Source organism: Eucalyptus grandis, chromosome 2, assembly GCF_016545825.1.
Source record: "Eucalyptus grandis isolate ANBG69807.140 chromosome 2, ASM1654582v1, whole genome shotgun sequence".
Classification (NCBI taxonomy): domain Eukaryota; kingdom Viridiplantae; phylum Streptophyta; class Magnoliopsida; order Myrtales; family Myrtaceae; genus Eucalyptus; species Eucalyptus grandis.
The window spans coordinates 32,728,714-32,748,743 of record NC_052613.1 but is presented as its reverse complement, the minus strand read 5'-3'; the positions used below and the strand labels follow the sequence as shown (position 1 = coordinate 32,748,743).

Below are 20,030 nucleotides of genomic sequence, written 5' to 3'. Positions count from 1 at the left end.
GGGGTTCAAGATACCCGATGATATCTGTTCCCCTTCATTATTTCATTTCCCTCTAATATTTCTTAGTTCTCAACTAATTACTTTCTTAATACCAACTTTGTGTTAATAAAATTGTGATTTTATGTTGTCTTGTTTTTTTGTCGTTGTCTAATGGTCATTTGCAATTTATTAGGCATCTGGGCTAGTTGGACAGAACCACGTGATGATTTCTGTCCTCATCATTTTCACTTGATTATACAATTATCAACTAATCAATATCTTAATTGCAAGTTTTTTGTTGATGAATAATGAATTTGCGTTGTGTGTTGTGCGTGAGTGAGAAAGAATTTGGACAATGCAACTTTTTCAAGTCAAAAAGTAGGAGTCAATAGTGGTCAGTATAAAAATGCCATTACAATTAAGATGAATAGGAAAATTGTATTGAAAATTAACTAATCTAAGGCAAGAAAGTATTTTATGGACCAAAATTATAAACTTAAGAATTTCACAAATTTAATCCATCTGAAATTATGAAAAGTATGGTTAATTAATGATTAATTGATTTTCAAACACAGGAAGGATATTTTAGTCAATTTTAAATAAACAAGAAGGTGAAGAGGAGATTGAGAGAGAAAAAAAGTAGGGTGAAATGGTGATTCAGCATGTTTTCAAACATAGAAGGTTATTTTGATCAAAATAAAATATTTGTCCCAAACCAAAGAGGGATAAAATGGCCCCACCTATTTATTTTATTTTAAATAAAGCAAAGTATCAAAATTTTTACTTGGTGCAACTTTGTCCTTTAAATTAGAGTTTCTTTGATCAATTTCCCATTTTTTTAAAAAATTATCAAACATGTTACCAGCTATCGAAACAAAAACATGTTATGTGGATGGTAGAAACATCAAAACAATTACTAGCTCTCTAAGAAGTACCCGGCATCTTTTGATTTGTAACCTCTACTTATTGCTTTCTGTTGAAATCACAAAAATGAAAAGAAATTTTTTTAGCTTTGAAATATTGAGAAAATGTTCTAAATGATTCTGACCGTCAATTTTCAAAAGAATCGACAATGGTTGAACTAGTATGAAAGAAAACAGGAACTACAGGAGTAAAAAATGGAAAAAATAAAATAAAATAAAAAAATTAGCCTTCTACCGCACGTGGTAGACCAATGACGTGTTGCTTGTCCAGGTAAGATCATCTGCAAGTTCTCCACGTAAACCAGTAACGTGTTACTTGGGAGCACCGAGTGCAGTGAGCCATTATTGAGCGACCAAGTTTTTTCCCAATAACTCTGCGTTCTATGTTGCTGACATTCCTCAATCTCTGTTTATTTACATCGCTCCTGCTTCCGTACACTCCGGCTCTCTCTCTCTCTCTCTGGATTTTGTTTCACAATTCTAACTGATTAGTTCTGTTCTCACCTCAGTTTTCTCCGCACCCATTTGTTTAAGCGACCAACAAAAGGAGGCAACAAGAAGAGGAAAAAGAAGGGGGAAAAAGAAATTTGAAAAATTAAAGAAGAGATTATGGCCGAGGCAATTGCTTACCTGTTGCATCGAATCTTTTGTCGAAACTTGGCGAGTGCCTGTTTGCTCCCATTGGACGCCAATTTGGGTATGTGCTGTGCTATAAGAGCTATTTTGAAGAACTTGAAAATGGAGTCAAAGAACTAGAGACTGCGAGGAAAAGGGTACAAAGCTCCGTCGATGAAGCCGTGTATGACAGCAAACTTATACACGCGGATGTTGAGAATTGGTTGAAGAGTGTGAAGGAGGAGACTGAGAAGGCAGATAACTTGTTAAAACGAAACGAAAGTGCAAAAAATGCTTGCTTCCATGGGTGGCTTCCCAACCCCATGGTGCGCCATCCAATTGGTAGGAAGGTGAAGAAGATGACTCAAGTCATTCCAAGGACTCCATAACGAAAGCAAAAATAGTATCTTCCAGAAGGTCTATTATGAGAATACTCCCATAGGAATCGTCACTGCTACCACTTCTGCTGCAAGATCTGCTCATGGGAAGGAAGATGTCCTGGAGTCGAGGGCTTCAATCATAGAGGATGTAATTAAGGCTCTAATTGATGACAAGTTCAGTGTGATTGGGGTGTATGGACCAGGTGGGGTTGGCAAGTCCAAGCTTATGGAGGACATAGAAAGGCAAGTTAAGGAAGAGCAGCTATTCGATGTGGTTGCCATAACAAATGTATCACGTAATCCAGATCTAAAAAGAATCCAAGGAGAAATTGCTTATCCACTGGGTCTGAAGCTAGTGAATGAGGAAACTGCTTGTGAGAGAGCAGATCTTTTGTGCAAGACGTTAGAGAAATATTCTGAGAAAAAGATTCTCATAATTTTAGATAATTTGTGGACAAAGCTAGAGTTGAAGGAAGTCGGAATCCCTTGCGGATATGATAATAAAGTAAGAGGCTGCAAGCTATTGCTAACGTCTAGATACCGAGATGTTTTGTACATTGAGATGGCTCTGACCGAGAATTTCAACTCAATGTGTTAAAGCATGGAGAAGCACAAATGCTTTTTGAAAGGATAGTGGGGAACAGAGTTAACGACCCTGAATTTGAGAGCTTGGTGGATGGAGTGGTCAGAATTGTGGAGGCTTGCCTCTTTTGATTGTCTCGGTGGCAAAAAGGTTGAAGCGTGGAGATTTGCCTGAATGGAGGAATGCTTTGACCAATGTAGAAGGGTCAAGTGTAAAATCAATAGTGGAACTAAATTACAATGACTTAGAAGATGAGAGGATCAAATCATTGTTCTTGGTTTGTGCTCTAGACTCTGGGAGACCTCACATGAGGGATACCCTTGTCTACTTGCATGGGTTTGGGTTTATATGAAAAATTCAGCAAGACCATCGAAAATGCTAGAGATAGGTTGATTATGGATCTACGTCGCCTGCTTGACTCTTCTTTGTTGCTAGGTAGTGATGACTTGGAATGGTTGAGCATGCATGACTTATTTATTGACGTGGCCATTTCTATGCATGACAAATTTATTGACATAGAATGGAACGCCTTGGTTGGGAGAAAGGATTTTGGGTTTAAAGAGTGGTCGAAGAATGATCTCAGAAAATGCACCGCAATGGCCTTCAATTATGTTGGCATTGATGAACTTCCTAAAAAATTGGACTGCCCAAACATGAGGATTCTTCTGTTATTAGAACACAACCGATTTCTCAAAATGCCCGAGTCATTTTTCGAATCTATGGAGAAACTCCAAGTCTTGGACTTGACTGGCTTATCTTTTCCCTCCTTACCTTCGTCGATGGAGTTCCTTGAAAACCTCACGTCACTATGTCTTGATTCATGCCGTTTGGAGGATGTGACTACTCTTGGAAAGCTAAAAGGATTGCAGTTCCTCAGTTTTTAAACTCTACAATTGCTCGGCTGCCCAAAGAAATGGGTGAACTAACAGAATTGAGATTTTTGGACTTGCGAAGCTGCACCGAGCTCAGAGTTATTGAACCTGGCATGCTCGAAAGCTTGGTTAATTTAGAAGAATTGTATATGCAATATAGTTTTGATCAGTGGGAAGCCGAGGATGAAACCCCGCGAAGCAATGCTAGCCTGGCTGAGTTCAAGAGCATGAATAAGTTGAGCACTTTATACATTGCCATTCCTCGTTTAGCCAGTCTCTCAAGAGACTTACCATTTGGGAAACTAAATAAGCATAAAATCCTAATTGGGAACATTTGGGATTGGTCAGATGAATACGAAGAATCCAGAACTTTAAAACTCAAGCTAGATTCGGGCAATCTTCTTCGTGAAGAGTGGGTGCAAAGATGTTTGCAAAGAACACAGAATCTCAACTTGGTGGGATTGCAAGATAATCACAGCATACACAATTTGTGCTTCAAAGGTTTTCAGGAATTGAAGCATCTTCACGTACAAAATAGCCCCTCACTTCAGTACGTTGTTCACTCCACAGAGGACATCCAGTGCACTGCATTTACGAGATTGGAATCGTTGTTTCTCGAGAATCTAAACAACTTGGAGAAGATTTGTTGCGGTCGCCTTGCCTTAGAATCCTTCAGCATATTAAAGATTTTGAAAATGAATAGCTGTGGTGGAATCAAATATTTGTTTCCTTCCTCCGTGATAGGAAACTTCTTGCAGCTAGAAGAGATTGAAACAAGTAGATGCCACTTGATAAAGCAAATTGTCGCAGAAGACGGAGATGAAAAGGATGTTGATCCCAAAGTGAAGTCATGCTATTTGCATAGGCTAACATTACGAAACTTGCCAGAGATGACGAGCTTATGTAAAACCATGGACCATTCGGTCGTGCTCTTCGACAGACAACAGGTAAATTTCATGTTTTCTAAAATGGTCATATTTTCCTCCATCCAGGCCATCCTAATTGGAGAAAACTTTCTCTGGCTAGTCTTAAGATCCATGAGTTACAAATATGAACATTGCCTTCAATTGATTTAGTTCCCACTCACTGTGCGGACTTTTAAAAATATTGACTTGTTGAAATATTTACGTTGGAGATATAATGTAAGGAGTTTTGTGTAATTTGACAAGGTAATATGCATTTATCAACTATACGAAAAATTTATTTACCAACAGTTGCATCGATTAGTATTTTGTGCTAAAAACTATTGATTTTATTTGACTGTGATTAATTAAACATTTGATTTATAAACACATTGAAATATTGACTTTAGAGCTATCTCAATTTGTTTTTTATATGTGGGTGAGGTGATGCGTTTTGCATTTTATAGTAAATGAAATTTCATGCATGGGTATTATAGAGGAGTCTAATAGCACATAGGGGAATTGGAAATATATTAAGATTCTTTTAATTATGACAAAATAATGATTTAATTTTTCAAAATGTAATTGCTATGCGATATGTGAATGCATAAAAACATCTATATAAGTTAATTACATCTCATTTTATATGTGCTATGTTATCAACATATTTAAAGAAGCACCGTGCAATGTATCGATTTTTTAAATAGTCTAAAAGTTTACCACTGCTTTATGGTAAAGTATATACACATACATTTATGGATATAATTGTAACTTAAAGAAGGTATATAAGACCTATATAATTTGTATGACCTTCATTTAGTAATTATGGAAAATTGTAAGATTCTATTACATCCACTTGATTAAAGGGGAAAAACCAGAACTAAAAAAAAAATCCCTGTGAATTGAACTTAGTGATTATGTGGGAAGAAACATCCAGATCTATTGATCACATTAAATTACTTTACAATTTTCATCTTAAGTACATCAATGCTAAGGCAATTGAGACGATTAAGTTGTTCCCAATAATTGTAAAAAGTTGGGGTAGGTGAATGGACCTTAGTAGAAATGTGGTTCTCCACAAAGATCCATCATATAAAATTTTCTGCACTCTTATATGTTAGTTGATGGAACTATTATGTGACAACTGAATGAAAATTCAAATATAATAAGGCCAATTTGCATTTGTTACTCTTGGTACATTAATGAGATGTTAGTGGAAAAATTAATTTTTTTTCTAATTTATGTGAGGTTTGGACTTTTTTTGTAGTGATCAAATTACCACAAATCTTCATTCTAGCAGCTTTTCCAATATTCCTTGTAGAATTTATGTGTGTGGCACATGTTTAAATTTATTTTTTCTGTAATAGAATGTCGCTTGAAAGTATTAACTAGAAACACATCTAGCATTCATTTGTGCACTATTGTTTGGAATCATCAAATTTTATATCTATTCTGTTAGTATAAAATAAAAAATTGGAAACCCTTTTCTAATTACTTTTTATAATTATGTTTACCACGTGACCCAAACCACAAAAGCGTTATACTCGGTTAAAATCATTATCAAATTAATCAATTCTTTTTATTGGCCACATAACTAAAACTTTCCACTTTCTACATAAAGTAAGCAACTTTTTTATGACGAGGAAGCGTATCTTGGGTCCTCATAATTTAAAACTAAATGCTTTGATGAAATTGACTTTGATAACCATATGGCGCTGTTATGACCAATTCATGGATATTACAGCCACCAATGGATCTTATGGAGATGAACCCTTTTTCTAACATTTGGTCGATGTGGCATCTATTCCGCTTTACATCAATACCAGAAAATAATGGATCTTTTAGTGCTATGCATGGGTACAGTAAAATCTTAGGACTACTTTAGTATTTCTCTCATAAATTTATAATAACTTTTTACTTTTACTCTCTCGATAAGAGGTTTTTTTTTTTTGGAAATAGTTTGGAAAAAAATGCCAGGCTCAACTGACACGTGCTAATCAATTAAAATTATATTTTTTTTATCAGTTTATCAATTTAGTTTATAACAATTCCAGAGAAAATAATTAAGATTGTTTTTTGCACTCATCAGACTAGAGTCAATGATCAAAAAATCAATTGAGCCTATGCCATGAATTTCTAAAATTTAGGCAGATTGCATAAAATGTAAGGGTAAATTCAATAACATCAATACTTCATTCTTGTTAATATATGTACAATAAAGTCCAAGTACATAATAGGTAAATGATAAGTAAGTGTAAAGTAGATAATTTTAAAGAAGAATAAGGGAAAATTCAAAATCACTACCCCGCTTCATCTTCCATTATCCTTAGATCTGTCATGAGAGATTATTTCTTCTGTTATTATTTCACATGCAACCCGTATTCACAGTTTCTAGTTAACAGCATTGTTTTGAGTGTGGTGTTATTCACCCCTTGCAGCTAATAAAGCTACAAAATTTGGAGGCTATAACCGTTGAAAAATGTCAATTAATACGAGAAGTATTCGACCTTGAGGAACTGACAACTATGGGGGATGTTGAGATTCTATGTCGATTGACTAGATTGACCTTGAGTGGCTTACCAAATTTGGAACAAATATGGACCAAGGATCCAAGAAGAGCATTGTGCTTTCGAAACTTAAAGGCACTGAAGGTGCAAAATTGTGAGAACTTGAGGTTTCTTTTTTCTTCTTCCATGGCTAAAGCACTAGTGCAGATAAAAGAAATCGAAATAGCAAATTGTGTACTGATGGAAGAAGTTATGTATGCGCAAGAAGAAGAATTAGCAGAAGCTACAACCCCCGACACTTTCGAGTTTCCTTCATTGACCTTCTTGTCTCTTGTGGAATTGCCAAATCTCAAGACATTCTCTTATGGAAAGTACTGTATTCACTTTCCATCATTAACAAGATTGACAATATCCCAATGCACCAAATTGATGACATTTTCTTCATTCGAAGGAAGGCAACAATTCATGACGAATGATACAAATTTACAACAAGCATTTGGTCGTATCAACTCTAGCTTGTCCTTGCCTAGCTTCTTCAATGAAAAGGTAAGCATCTATAGTATTTTTCTATTGATCATTCTTCTAGTTCTAGTCAGTGAAGCAATTTAGTAGAAATTGGATCATTATTCTGTACCAAAAGATTGGCACTTCGCGGTGGAAAAACAAACTCGCTGCTGGTCATTCCCAAAGTTTGCCCTTGCCCCCAAGTTTCAGCATAATAAAATTATATACCAAAAATTTCAGCCATTTTACATATACAATGTTTTTACGCAGGTTCTTTTTCCAAGCTTGGAGGAATTGAAGCTTTCTTCCATGTGCCAATTAAAGAGGATATGGCACAGTAAGCTCCACGGACAGTCATTCTACAAACTTGCATCCCTCACTGTTGAACTTTGTGAAAATTTGTCACATGTTTTTCCGTCAAATTCAATGGATATGTTGCAGAGCCTGAATAAAATTAAGGCAGTTGGGTGTCCCTCCTTGGAAGCATTATTTGAACCCATAAGTCTCAGCGCTGAGAAAAGGCAAAAGCCGTTGGTCCTCCCTGCATTAAGAGAATTGACGTTGTTGAATCTATCAAGGCTGAGAGACATTTTTGAGAGTGACTGCAAAGTCACCTTGGCATTTCCTAGTCTGATGGAAGTGAACGTGAGGGGTTGTCACAGTTTGCCATATCTCTTCTCAAGTGCCATGGCTGAAATTCTCGATAAACTTGCGGTGCTTGATGTTTCTTGTTGCAACAACCTACGGGGCATAATTGCGATGGAAGAAGGAAAAGGGAAAACCTTAGAGACTTTGAAGTTCCATCAATTAAGCACACTCAAGCTTGGTGACCTTGAGAATTTGATTAGTTTCCGCTCAGTGAGTTGTGCTAGTGATGGGTTACATCCTCTATTTGATGAGAAGGTATCATCTCCCGATTTATCTTATATGTTATTTTACTTTGTTTTTAGTGCTCTGTCCTTAAACAATTTTGCATATTTTTTGGTGGCTTGCATTTTCAAAGTTAGAAGAGCTACACATCACGGAAATTGAAGGGAAATCAGGTAGCTAGAATAGGGGGTAGAGAGAGAGAGAGATGCCAATGCAGATGAGGAAGAAGAAACGCGACGTAAGGAAACTCATTAGTCAATGAATCCATCCTCAAAACTGAAGAAAACGAGTATCTAGGTCAATATTTACAGGTAAACAAGAGTTCAAATTAAGTAAGCATATCTAAAATAATAGAAATAAATCAAGATAAGTATCTTAAATTATTAATAGTATCAAATTTAATAAACTAATTGAAGATACAAATCAGCAAAGTCTTTGGAGAATCATGTCATACATCAATCTACCCCACCAAAATGAAGTCAAGTCCTTTCTCCGGCGGCTCTTTCTGTGAGAAAGATACTACCACAACTTTTGCCCCCATAAAAAATCTTGGCTACATGCAGAGAGCCTGATTTAGATATGCACCTAGGAAGTATAAGGCTATACGAAGTATTATAGAATAAATTTTAGCATCACGAATTTTTCTCTTATGTGAATCATCAATAGGAGAAATTACGTTTCTGAATTTATTAAATTTCAAAAGGTGCTTCAATAAATTCATCCAGATTATTTGTTGAATTTTACTTACTCACTTCACTATTCTCAAAAGAAGAGATCCTTATTCAATTCTTCAAGACGTTGAGAATATTTTTCCATGTCATTTAGCTCATTGGCAAATGATTTTGGACTGTTTTCATGTCTCCCTTACAATTGTTGATTGAATCTATTCAATTCTCACCAAAATTGTTGAAATTTTCTCTCATATCATTAAACAAATTTTTAATCTCTTCAGGATTATTAAGGATTTATAATAATCATAAGGATGGTAATAATTGTATTACTCCTGACAATCAACACTATTAGAGTAACACTGTAATCCTTATAATCGTAATCACATGAAGTAATAATAGCAATAACCCCTACTCTTTTCAAATTTTAGAATAAGATTTAATAAATATTGCAAGATTTTTCAAAGAAATAATTAGACCAAGCATAGTGGCTCCAAACCAGTAAAAATGGCAGCTGAACTTTCAACAGACATCAATGCCATATATCTTCATGAGCATATCAGATCAAAATTGCAACCGTAGCAATGAAAATGAAAACCAAAGTGTTGGCCTTTGGTCTAGTATCATCGCATGACAATACCACATGCACAAAGCAATGTTTTGATACCAATTAAATGTTGAAGAGATCCAGCTCAGATACCAATTGATGAAGAACATATCTAAATCCATTACCAACTAGTGCTAAATGAAAGCATGAAGAATGTTAGGTTTAGATTTGTAGAAAATGGAGGAAAATAAGATAATAAGGGGAAAAAAGAGAAAACTAGAGAAGATGAAAGAGATAGAAGGGCCAATCCAGGCACGGCAAAAGTCACGTCATATAGGCAAACTTAGTAATCAAATCAATCTATTTATTTTGTAGGCACCTATTAAGAGAAATAATCAAGATAAATTTCATTAATCTTCGATATTATCAAATAACTAATATAAAAAAGAAACAAATCAGCTAGTGGTGGAGCATCCCGTCCAACATCAAAATTGAACAGTACATACTTGCACTTTACCATCTTTTGGTTTAATTGTTGGATTTCTTTCTTTGGTTTATGTCGTGTTTTTTCTTTTCTTTTTTTTTTCTTTTTTTGTTATGTCGTGTTTTCTTGAAGTCTATACTTTGTCAAAGAAAATTTTGAAGTGCAAGATCCATGAAGCATTGATTTATGCTAGTTGGTTTTTGTTTTGTTGGTATCAAGTCCCTATAATGCACAAGCTATATTTTTTAAATGGTTCAAAGAAATGGGAGAGTACATTTGAGGAATCTAATGATAGGCTAAATTTGAGGTTTGTGGGAAACATCCGACACGTGAAATGATTATGCTCGTCTAACTTAGGTGGTTATGGATTATGACATAATGATTGATATCTATTAGATGAATATATGCTTTCTACTAAAAAATAATGTGATAGGAGAATGGATTTTAGGGGGTGGCATCTACTAGAAAAAACGTGCATTTAGTTTTTTTCTTTCTTTCTATACTATCGATTATGTTTGTTTAGTGATTTTCCTTGTTCTTGAAATGAACGTTTTCCCTTTTATATGGGAATAGAGAATCGTCTCTAATAATTTAATTGAAAAATAACAGGTTAAGTTTCCTAATATGGAGTCGGTAGAGATCTCGCACATGAATAACTTGGAGAAGATATGGCTTGATGATCTTGCTTCAAATGCCTTTAGCAAACTCAAGACACTAGTAGTGAAGTATTGTGAGAAACTTTCATCCATATTTTTATCTTATACTATGCTCACAAGATTTCAAAACCTAGAGAAGATAAGTGTAACGGATTGTGGGTCCCTAGAAGTGGTATTTCACATCCAAGAGTTCAATTTTAGCGAAGCTTGTCCTACAAGCACTTTTCAATTGAGAGAATTAGTTCTAATGCGGCTCCCAAAAATGAAGCACGTGTGGAGTGGACATCCTCAAGGAGGTCTTACCTTTGGACTCTTACGATGCATGGAGATTGTTGAGTGTGAAAGGCTCAAAAGTTTATTTCCAAGCTTGATGGCAAAAAGTATGACGCGGCTTGAAGAACTTTTAGTACGGGAGTGTGGGGTGCAAGAAATTATTGTGGAGGAAGACGGAGTAGAGATGAATGCAAGGGATCTCTTCTTTCCACAATTAACTGATCTAAAATTACTTGAGTTGCCGGATTTGAGGAGCTTCTACAGGAATAGTCATACTTCAACACAGCCACTTTTGAAGAAATTGCAAGTAAGACATTGCGGCAAGATAGGGTCATTCTCATTTGCTTGTGAATATCAAAGTTGTCGAGGTACAAATATAAGTGAGAATCAACCTGCACTCTTTTCTTTTGAAAAGGTATAGCCCTCAATTCTAGCTCTCTGCAATTGCCTTCATTGGTTATGTTATTTTCTATTGGAAATTGGAATTGTCAAACATTTCATGCTTACAAATACTTACCGAGCCAAACCTATGAATTTCTTAGAAATTTAAAGATCGTTTGCAGTTAATTATTTGTGGCTGATATTCTTCGAAATCATCCCAGCTTGTACTTTGAAAAAACAAATTATTGAATTAACTTGCATAGATAATCATGCTTCTAATAGCCGACTTGTGCCTTATGGCTGGGTTATACCTAGTTAATTTAATTTGATCAACATCATCCGCCAAAATTTAAAACAAAAAAGAATATCATTATGTTCATGTGGCATATTGCTAGCTTAGCTATGGAGCAAAGTTCCATGCTTAAACATTGTGAAATGATTGGTAACTGTCAAGTGCCGCAAATAACTTGCTTATCTAGTCACGTGTTAGTAATTTATTAATAGGCCTTGAACAGCACAAACTTTTTTCTACTCTGTAAATTACCAACTACTTTAATAATCTAGCAACATTATTCTTGTGGATCACCAATGTATTTGAAATTACTAACTTTATTTGAATTTACCGAACTTAATTTGATTGGTGTACCAACATCCATAATATAAAAACTGATTTTAATTACTTGCCAACTTTTTATCTTATAAGATTTTGAAAAGTACCAACTTTCCAAAATTATGAATTACTTTAATAATCAACCAATAATATTCTTGTGACAAAACAATGACTTTTGAATAACTTACTTTAAGTTTAAATTACAAACGTTAAATTGATTGATGTACCAACATATTTCAAATCAAGATACCTATGGATTTTAGTCACTGAGAAACCTTTTATATTATAGATCTTGAAAAGTACTTATATGTCTTTATACTTTCATGATCACCAACTACTTTAATAATCTACCGACATTTATTCCGATGTCTTGCCAACACTTTTGAAGTTACTAATGTTTAATCGAAATAATCAACCTTAATTTGAGTGTTATAATAGTGATATAGCAACCCATAATTAAGTTCCATTTCGAACCCAACGGAACGCTCAAACCGTCCTTGCATTTGGGGTCACATATTTTTTGTTTGTTTCTTAGCTTATGAAATGTTTTATTGCCGATAATTTGTTCAGTTTTAATGCATTCTTCTTAGAGGGGAAAAAAAGGTTAAGCCACGTGCTACTCATGATCTATAATAAAATAGATATTAGAACGGCAGCTTAGAAAATAGAGTGCAACATATTAATACAATTTCTTACTATTAAAACACATCTACTTACTATAAATGTGACATCATTTGCAAAAATAAATAAGTTTTTTTTTTTTTTTTTTTTTTGCTACAACTTGTTGAAATTCATGTTTTTTAACTTTTGGATTGAATTAGTTTACAATTGAAATAGCTGGAGTATGATTGACATATAACTGTCTTTATTTAAATTACTGAAACTTATTTTTATTGAATTGGGCAAACCCTTAACAAACATCCCTTCTATTGGCTCTTGGGTTCTTTTTCCTCTTTTCCCTAAAATAAAATGATACTTTAATCATTGTGCCGTGGCTATGCCCCGTATTTACTTCCCATAGCCTAATTAAAAGAAATTCCCACAGGTCATACCAAACTTGAAGGGATTGACATTGATGAGCGAGGATGTTATAATGATGACACTGCAGCACCATTACGTCTTTCGCAATCTCACAGAGCTGGACTTGGCATGCTACCATGATGAGAATGTCGCTTTCCCCTCCAACTTCCTCCTCCACAGATTCCCCAATCTAGAAGTGCTTTCTCTGTCCTATAGTTCCTTGGAGGAGATATTTCCGGAAGATGCATGTGGACATGGGGGAGCAACTTCCTACGGAGAATTAACTGACATGGAAACACCTCTCAAGGCACTCAAAAATCTGCGGCAACTTGAGCTGAATAAGCTATGTAAACTCCAGCGAGTCTGGAAAGATGGCTCCTTGATGGCTGAAATCCTTAAACAAATTGAAACTCTGCTCATTTTGGAGTGCTCAAGTTTATCAATCGTACTTCCATCCCCGACTGCATTCCAGAGATTGACGGAATTAGAAGTAAAGGATTGTGCTGGTTTAGTTCATATGGGGACTTGCTCAGCAGTGACAAGTCTGGTGCACCTTACTTCGCTAACCCTAAAAAATTGCAGTGCGATGGAAGACGTGGTAATAGATGATGGAAATGGAGTAGAGGAGATCTCTTTCCCCAAGCTGCATCGTTTGATACTTGATGGTTTACCGAGCCTTGAGAGCTTCTCCTCCGTGAATTGCACCTTCATGTTCCCATCATTGTGGGATATTATTGTGAAGCAGTGCCCAAAGATGAATATATTCTGCAATGGTGCCTTGAGTACACCAAGATTACATCAAGTATACCTCTCCGATGAGGATTATAAAGGATGTTGGGAGGGGGATCTTAATACCACAATCCAATTCTTATCGACATGAAACAATCCACGCTGAATTCACCGAGTCAGGTAAATCTAGGTGCCTAATCATGTCTCCCTGAACCCGGTGTCAAAAGGAAGAAACTGCCGTTATTCTTTGAGTTCTATATTAGTTGATATGAAGTCGCTCTTTCTTTAAAAATGTTTGACTGTTTTTAACGGGATCGTAACATAATTGGAGTTGTCGGGTCTTTTGGGCACTTATCCACCAATGCATTGTAGCTGTTTGATGAATTGCTTAGCATAACCTCTGTCAATGTAGCTGCAAAGACTGGGGTTTTGTTATATGGGGTTGTGTGCTGGCCCACTTATTCAGTTACCCTTGAGGAATGTCAGTATTTAGACACGTCTTACTGACAATGTTTGTCTCTTTTAGGTGTCATGCTCGCTACGCTACGATCAAAGTGGCCGCTTTTATTTGCTAGAAACTGTCTTTGTAGTAAGACATTGAAGCAAGTGTTCTGTAGCCTGTGCACTAATAATGTTCCAGCGCAAGGTGTTGTTGCCTCTTGATATGGCGTCCATGTGCTGACAAGTGGTGTTCACAGTGGGCAGGTGCTTCATTGAATATCTCATTCCTTTTCTAGTTTGGGATGTCCGCTCATTTCCTTGATAATGGTATAAATGTAGCAGAATGGTTGAGCAAATAATCAATTGAATGTGGGGGTACTCAATCTTCCGTTGGATTGTATGGAGATTTTGTATGAGTGTTGGCTTTTAGGCAGCCTCATTTAGCATCAAGAGTTTCTTTGGAGTTGGCCCATTTGGATGATGACAACAGTGGCCATACACTGACCAGAAGGGGAAGAAATCCAAGAATCCAATTAAGCACATGTCCTTCAAGAAGCGCACCAGAGCCTACATGGAGCCATTCACACTAAATGTTTTCATCTCCTAGCGCTTCGTCTCAGCTTCACTCACTCACTTATAGGGTCACGTGCAAGCAGGTCGCGGTTGCGGTACTAATAGGACAGTAGAGACGTGCTCAAGTCTCAATCGAACACACCAGCATGTTTGGCCACAGGCCGGGCTTTGGCAGACTGGGGGAGAGAAGCTGATGAGTGCACTGCTTCCCATACTGCAACAGCGAGGGACAAGTTTGAAGGAAAAATCAGAACGTAGTTCAGTCTCTGATTGACATTGGCATCGATTTATCTTGAGTGATTTTCCCTCCTTGAGCATGATCTTGCTTATGTGCACAACTCGTTATAGGAATATACAGACATCTTTGACATTGTTTTGAGATACACAAGATGTTGTGTTGGTTCATTTGCTGGTTAAAGATAGATAATAGTGACTGTTGGTTTGACAAGAGTAGAATTCGATTGTTTTGGCTTTGTTAAAACATTTACCTTATGGATTCTTGAATGAGTAAAGTGATGGCTATCATAGGTTTGTACGTCTTTCTCCTATGTTACATGGTGTCTATGTCAACTCTGCTTTTGAAACCTTAGATGTCCATGCCACAATGATTAGTTTCATCCAGTCTTCTTTTAGCAGACACTTATTGCAAGGTTAGGTTCATAGCTCTTGAGAGTCCATAGTACTATCATAGCATGGATTGGCAGGTAATATCCTACTCAATTATCATAACTTATGTTAGTTTAGTTGTCTCTTGTTCAATTGTTTTACTTGAGTTCATGATATGGAGATACATAGGTATTACTTTGCCTGCCTTCATGACTTGATGATAAAAAATCAATTAATGCAATATCACAGGATTTGGTCATTGTATTCTTGTGGAAAATATGACGCTAAATATAAAGTGTCGTTAGTCGTTCTTTTTCTTCTGTTTCTAAGTTTGACCATCTTGGACAAGAAGGGTAGACCCAACTAAAAAGTGAATTGATTTGATCTGTTGCTTTTTGAATGTTAATTCTTGCTGATTTAACTTGGTGGAAATTAAGAAAAACATTTTGTACAAATTCGATGCCCCAATATCTGTGTTTTTACTACAATAGCAGCATCACCCATGCTGATGTGAGAGTCTCTCTAAATTGCAATGAGTCCGAGCTAGAATATCGTCAAACCATCAAAGAGAGAGAAAAAGGCCTAGGATCCAGTTTTCTGTAGATTTCTTTCATAAACGACTCACCCCAGCTTTCCAAGATTCACAGATCACGATAGTATTCGCATTTTACTTGATACTCTCCCCTGGATGTTGAGCGACATATCATGAAGAGAGATGTCCAAAATTCAATATGCTCACGGGTAGAGTCCAGTATCTCCTGTAAAAATAGTGGTGACATGTCAGGAAAATGAGCTAGGTGATTGAAGGTGATCTAATTGCTTTGCCAATCACCTACTTTAGATGCTTCCACTGCAAAAGCATATGGTCTAACTATCACTCAGCTACTTAGCCTACTGCAATTTCATTTGTTCATCGAAGGGCTGAAATGAAGAAGAAAGGTTCACTTGCTAATTGCTATTATCAGATAATGTTTGAATTCCGCTCTTTTCGTCTTGTTGTAGTTTTGGTTGTACTCATAACTTCTTTGGCGCTTCATCATCATAGCTCTTTCCATATGCGCCAATATGGACTATTCAATTGTTTTTTTTTTTTTTTTTATTGGATTAGGAAGTAATATTCTCTACTAGCTGTGAAAAAATATCATTTGAGTCCACAATCATAAGAGTTCCTAGTAATCTGACTACTCAATTGTTTCAAATGAGTCCATAAAATACATCAAATAGTTCACAAACTTAAAGCACCATATTCATTTCCATGACATAATCAATACAAGATTGCACAGTAAAATATTATTTACTCCTGGATCACATTATGAACGTGTCATTTTCCATGCACCTGGGTTCAGTGAAGTACAAGGGTAATCCATCAAGATTGTGTCGAAAGCATCTTTTCCTTTCTGTTTTCTGCAGATAGTCGCAAAGACAAGTCAGAGTTTGACCCTACTGCTTCTTAATAAAAATGTACAAGTAGGCTTGAGAAACCTGGTTACTCACTGACTATCCGTGTTGAGGAATCTGTTTCTTCCAGGATTGCTATTGAAATAACATTTCACTGTACCCAGTTTCAAAAACAAAGATCTGTTTTCTAAAAGTGTAAGCTGTCCAAAATTTCTCATCAGTTCCTTGCCATATCTTTTCATTGCTTTCTATCAAGTAATCCGGTGTTACCTTTTCTTAAGATCCTTTCCTAAGAATATCCAAAGTAGCTGAGTCTGGGGGTTCTCTTCTGTTCCCTTGAAGCTGTCATCAAATTGTCTAATATGTTCCTAGAGGCACTAGTGAATTGACATACTGTAAAACTTGTTGCCGGAGAATCCATTACTCATTGAGTGTTTCGACTTAAATACTAGTGGGAACCATGCACTTGGAGGGTAAATAACTTTTCTCATGCATTTTGTAGCACATGGGCTTTTTTGTATGTTAATTTGCTTCTCGTTTATTCTAGTAATCTTCAGTAAGTCCATAGCAGACTTGGGGAAACTTCACAGAGAAAGAAACAGGGAAAATTTTACTTTACCATCTTCTCATCTAGGCTATGAAAAGGTGCTTGACATTCTTATATAATTTAATTCTCTTCATTCTGGCGAGCCCCTTGATCATTTTCAACATGTATCTTGCAAAAGTTGCCAATTAGGGAGATGATTACGCACGTCCTAAAGAGTAGCATCATCTAAATTTGCACGATGAATGTCTTGAATCTAACATACTACTGATATGTTTTGGCCAAAGACCTAAGTGTTGATTATAACATGTTAGATAACTTCATGTGAATTTCCACAATGAACATCTTAAATCTAACATGCTACCAATCTTTTTTGGCCAAAGACCTAAGTGTTGATAATAATGTGCTAGATAATTTCGATAATACACTTAAGCTTTATTTGGCAGTTAGGATAAAATTTATAATATCTTGCATTTGGTGCATGCTCAAGATAAGATAAGGTCAGATATAAATGGAATATACATTGGATAAAATTATCCCATGGTGGAGCTAAAAACGTGGATAGGATTTCTATATCCATAAGAAAGTTTTTTTCAAATAACAAAATTTTAAAATTAACAAATTAAAATTATATTTCAATATAAATAATAATTGAATTATAATATAAGAAATTCAAAATAAAAAAAAATAAAATTTTAGTTTTTCAATTTAATCTTATTTTATTTATATATTCAAATTTAATTCTATCTTATAATATACATTCAATATATAAATATATATTTATTACATATTTTAGGTGTTTTAGTATTTTAGGTATATTAGTACAATTTCTATTTAATAAAATTTTATTAGAGAATGATGGAAGGGGAAGAAATAAATAAAAAAAAGAATTAATTAAAAAGAGGAGAAAATAAAATAAAAAATAAAATAAAAATAAGGAAGACAAGAGTGTTAAAAGATATTTTTACCATATCCGTTTATAAATCAAACAAAATATATAATATGATGTGAATATATCCAATTTTATTATTACAATCATCAAACAGTAGATAAGATATAGAAAAATCCCCTAGATTTCATATATTATCCTATCCAGTCTTATCTTAATTAGAAATCTGGACGACTAAATGTAGCTTTAGAGCTCATCTTTCTCAATATTCACAAGTTTTTTTGCACGGGATAGGTTGTCTTGCTTAGCCTCACTACCTCTCTTATACCTTAGCAAAAGAAAAATCATAAATGAAAAGAAATTGCAATAATCAGATACCTGCTCATAGCAATCACATGAGCAGTGGTGGTGATTACCATTGAGATTGTTTGCAAGCCTTATCTTGATGGATCTGTCAACCCTGATTATGGCTGAACCGATGACAACCGTAAGCTCTCGCTTGCGTCCTTGTAATCGACCCCAGCAACACCAGCTATTTGTGAATTTCAAATGACTTCCCAACCCACCATGGCCACTAGCCTAGCACTCATTGTTAGCATCCAGCTACGTTGAAGTCACAATAGCCCGATCAATGGAAAAAAAAATTGAAAAATAAAACGAAGTGCCATCTCTTTCCATTGCATGACATCATGTCTAATATATTCTTGTCGGCAGCCTAGTTGGTGACTTGAAATATTAGGGTGATCTCAGAAAATTAGCATGTGATAGGAAAAAATTGATTTTTACTCATTGTAGAACTCCTAAAATACTATAAAGCATGAAAATACTACATGATTTCTCTCATAACATTTTCGAAATCATCATTGCAAATATTGCTTATTTTTCTTACTTCATTTATTATATTCAAACAGATTGGTACAAGTGGTTGGATCGGTGAACTAGAGGAATCGCATATCAGCCCATACTCCGGTTCAATATTCGGTATCATTTTCAAAACATTGCCTACAATTAGGCCTGAAATAATTGACTAAAAGTCATCCATTCTTTCTTGAAAGGTGGGTATATGAAAATCTTTAACTAGGAGCCCTCGCCTTTGGTTCGTATATTCATTGATTTTCTTTAATGGATGACCTCACTCGTAATTTATGGGGATAAGTGCATTGGAAGTCTTAAAACATGTTAACAAAGTGTAATTTAGTCATAAAAAAGTGCAATTAAATCCTCTAATTTGTCATGAAAGTGTAATCGCGTCATAGAACTTTTAAAAAGTATAATCAAGTTCTTAAAGTTGTCAAGTTAGTTAAATTAAGTCCTTTTATTGATAGCACTCTTTGAAAAATTTTATGTCTCAATTGTACTTTTATGACAAGTTTTAGAACTTGATTGCCCATTGTAACAAATTTTAAGATTTAATTGCATTTTTTGAAAATTTTAGAATTTAATTACAATTTCATAACAAATTTTAGGACTTTTAGTGTACTTATCCCTTTATTAAAACATCATTCTAAAAAAAGTGCGAGTATACATGGTGATTATAACAATGGGGAATTGGACATCGTTACTTTGAACCTACTTCGTCCTTCTACTAATTGAGAGGATCTGACAAGAATATACATTTCAAACATGTGGAAGAAGAGATAGAGTCCTATGCAAACACGCATTAACCGAACTCCTTCAATTTGATAACAAAAGAGTGAAAATGAAATTTACCATACTTTATGTGTTTCCGTACATCCTTGATTATAGGAAACTTTATCGAAACATGCCTTTCATCTGTGGAATACAAATTATGGATCATCTACATGCAAATAAAAATATGAGCGGTCCATGTTATCTTAACTTAATACTTATATTTTATTATGCTTAACATGTGAAATTGCACATGGCTATATTATCTAACCAAATTCGGCCCAACTTATAGTGGCTCCATTTACCTCTCAACCTCATTTAATAATTAATGATAGATCAGATGTTAGAAATTATAATTCAACTTTCAGCTTCATTATTTTGTTTAATACATTTTGTCATCCTTTCCTAGATCAAGGCATCATCCTCTGTATTCTAAATAAAGATTAC

The 20,030-nt window shown here is 35.1% G+C and overlaps 2 protein-coding genes and 1 pseudogene across 2 annotated transcripts; all 3 read left to right on the top strand.

The window, feature by feature from the left end:
* The window catches only part of LOC104431107, a 10,088-nt pseudogene extending 7,593 nt beyond the window's left edge, over positions 1-2,495 (top strand).
* An 805-nt stretch (positions 2,496-3,300) lies between these two features.
* On the top strand, positions 3,301-8,316 carry LOC120290643. The gene is made up of 4 exons (XM_039306994.1): positions 3,301-4,299; positions 6,693-7,307; positions 7,536-8,168; positions 8,269-8,316. Exons 1-4 carry the CDS (start codon positions 3,301-3,303, stop codon positions 8,314-8,316), a joined length of 2,295 nt encoding a protein of 764 aa, XP_039162928.1.
* A 2,160-nt stretch (positions 8,317-10,476) lies between these two features.
* Positions 10,477-14,560, top strand: LOC108957620. The gene is made up of 3 exons (XM_039307822.1): positions 10,477-11,178; positions 12,800-13,683; positions 14,030-14,560. The coding sequence occupies exons 1-2, from the start codon at positions 10,483-10,485 to the stop codon at positions 13,652-13,654; spliced, it is 1,551 nt and encodes a 516-aa protein (XP_039163756.1). The 5' UTR covers positions 10,477-10,482; the 3' UTR covers positions 13,655-13,683; positions 14,030-14,560.
* The last annotated feature ends 5,470 nt before the right edge of the window (positions 14,561-20,030 follow it).

Excerpts from the sequence above, each read along its gene's own strand:
- LOC120290643 (XM_039306994.1), top strand. The coding sequence starts at position 3,301 with ATGCCGTTTGGAGGATGTGACTACTCTTGGAAAGCTAAAAGGATTGCA. Across the intron at positions 4,300-6,692 it reads TGCTCTTCGACAGACAACAG|CTAATAAAGCTACAAAATTT; the intron begins GTAAATTTCATG and ends CACCCCTTGCAG. Across the intron at positions 8,169-8,268 it reads ATCCTCTATTTGATGAGAAG|TTAGAAGAGCTACACATCAC; the intron begins GTATCATCTCCC and ends GCATTTTCAAAG.
- LOC108957620 (XM_039307822.1), top strand. The coding sequence starts at position 10,483 with ATGAATAACTTGGAGAAGATATGGCTTGATGATCTTGCTTCAAATGCC. Across the intron at positions 11,179-12,799 it reads CACTCTTTTCTTTTGAAAAG|GTCATACCAAACTTGAAGGG; the intron begins GTATAGCCCTCA and ends AAATTCCCACAG.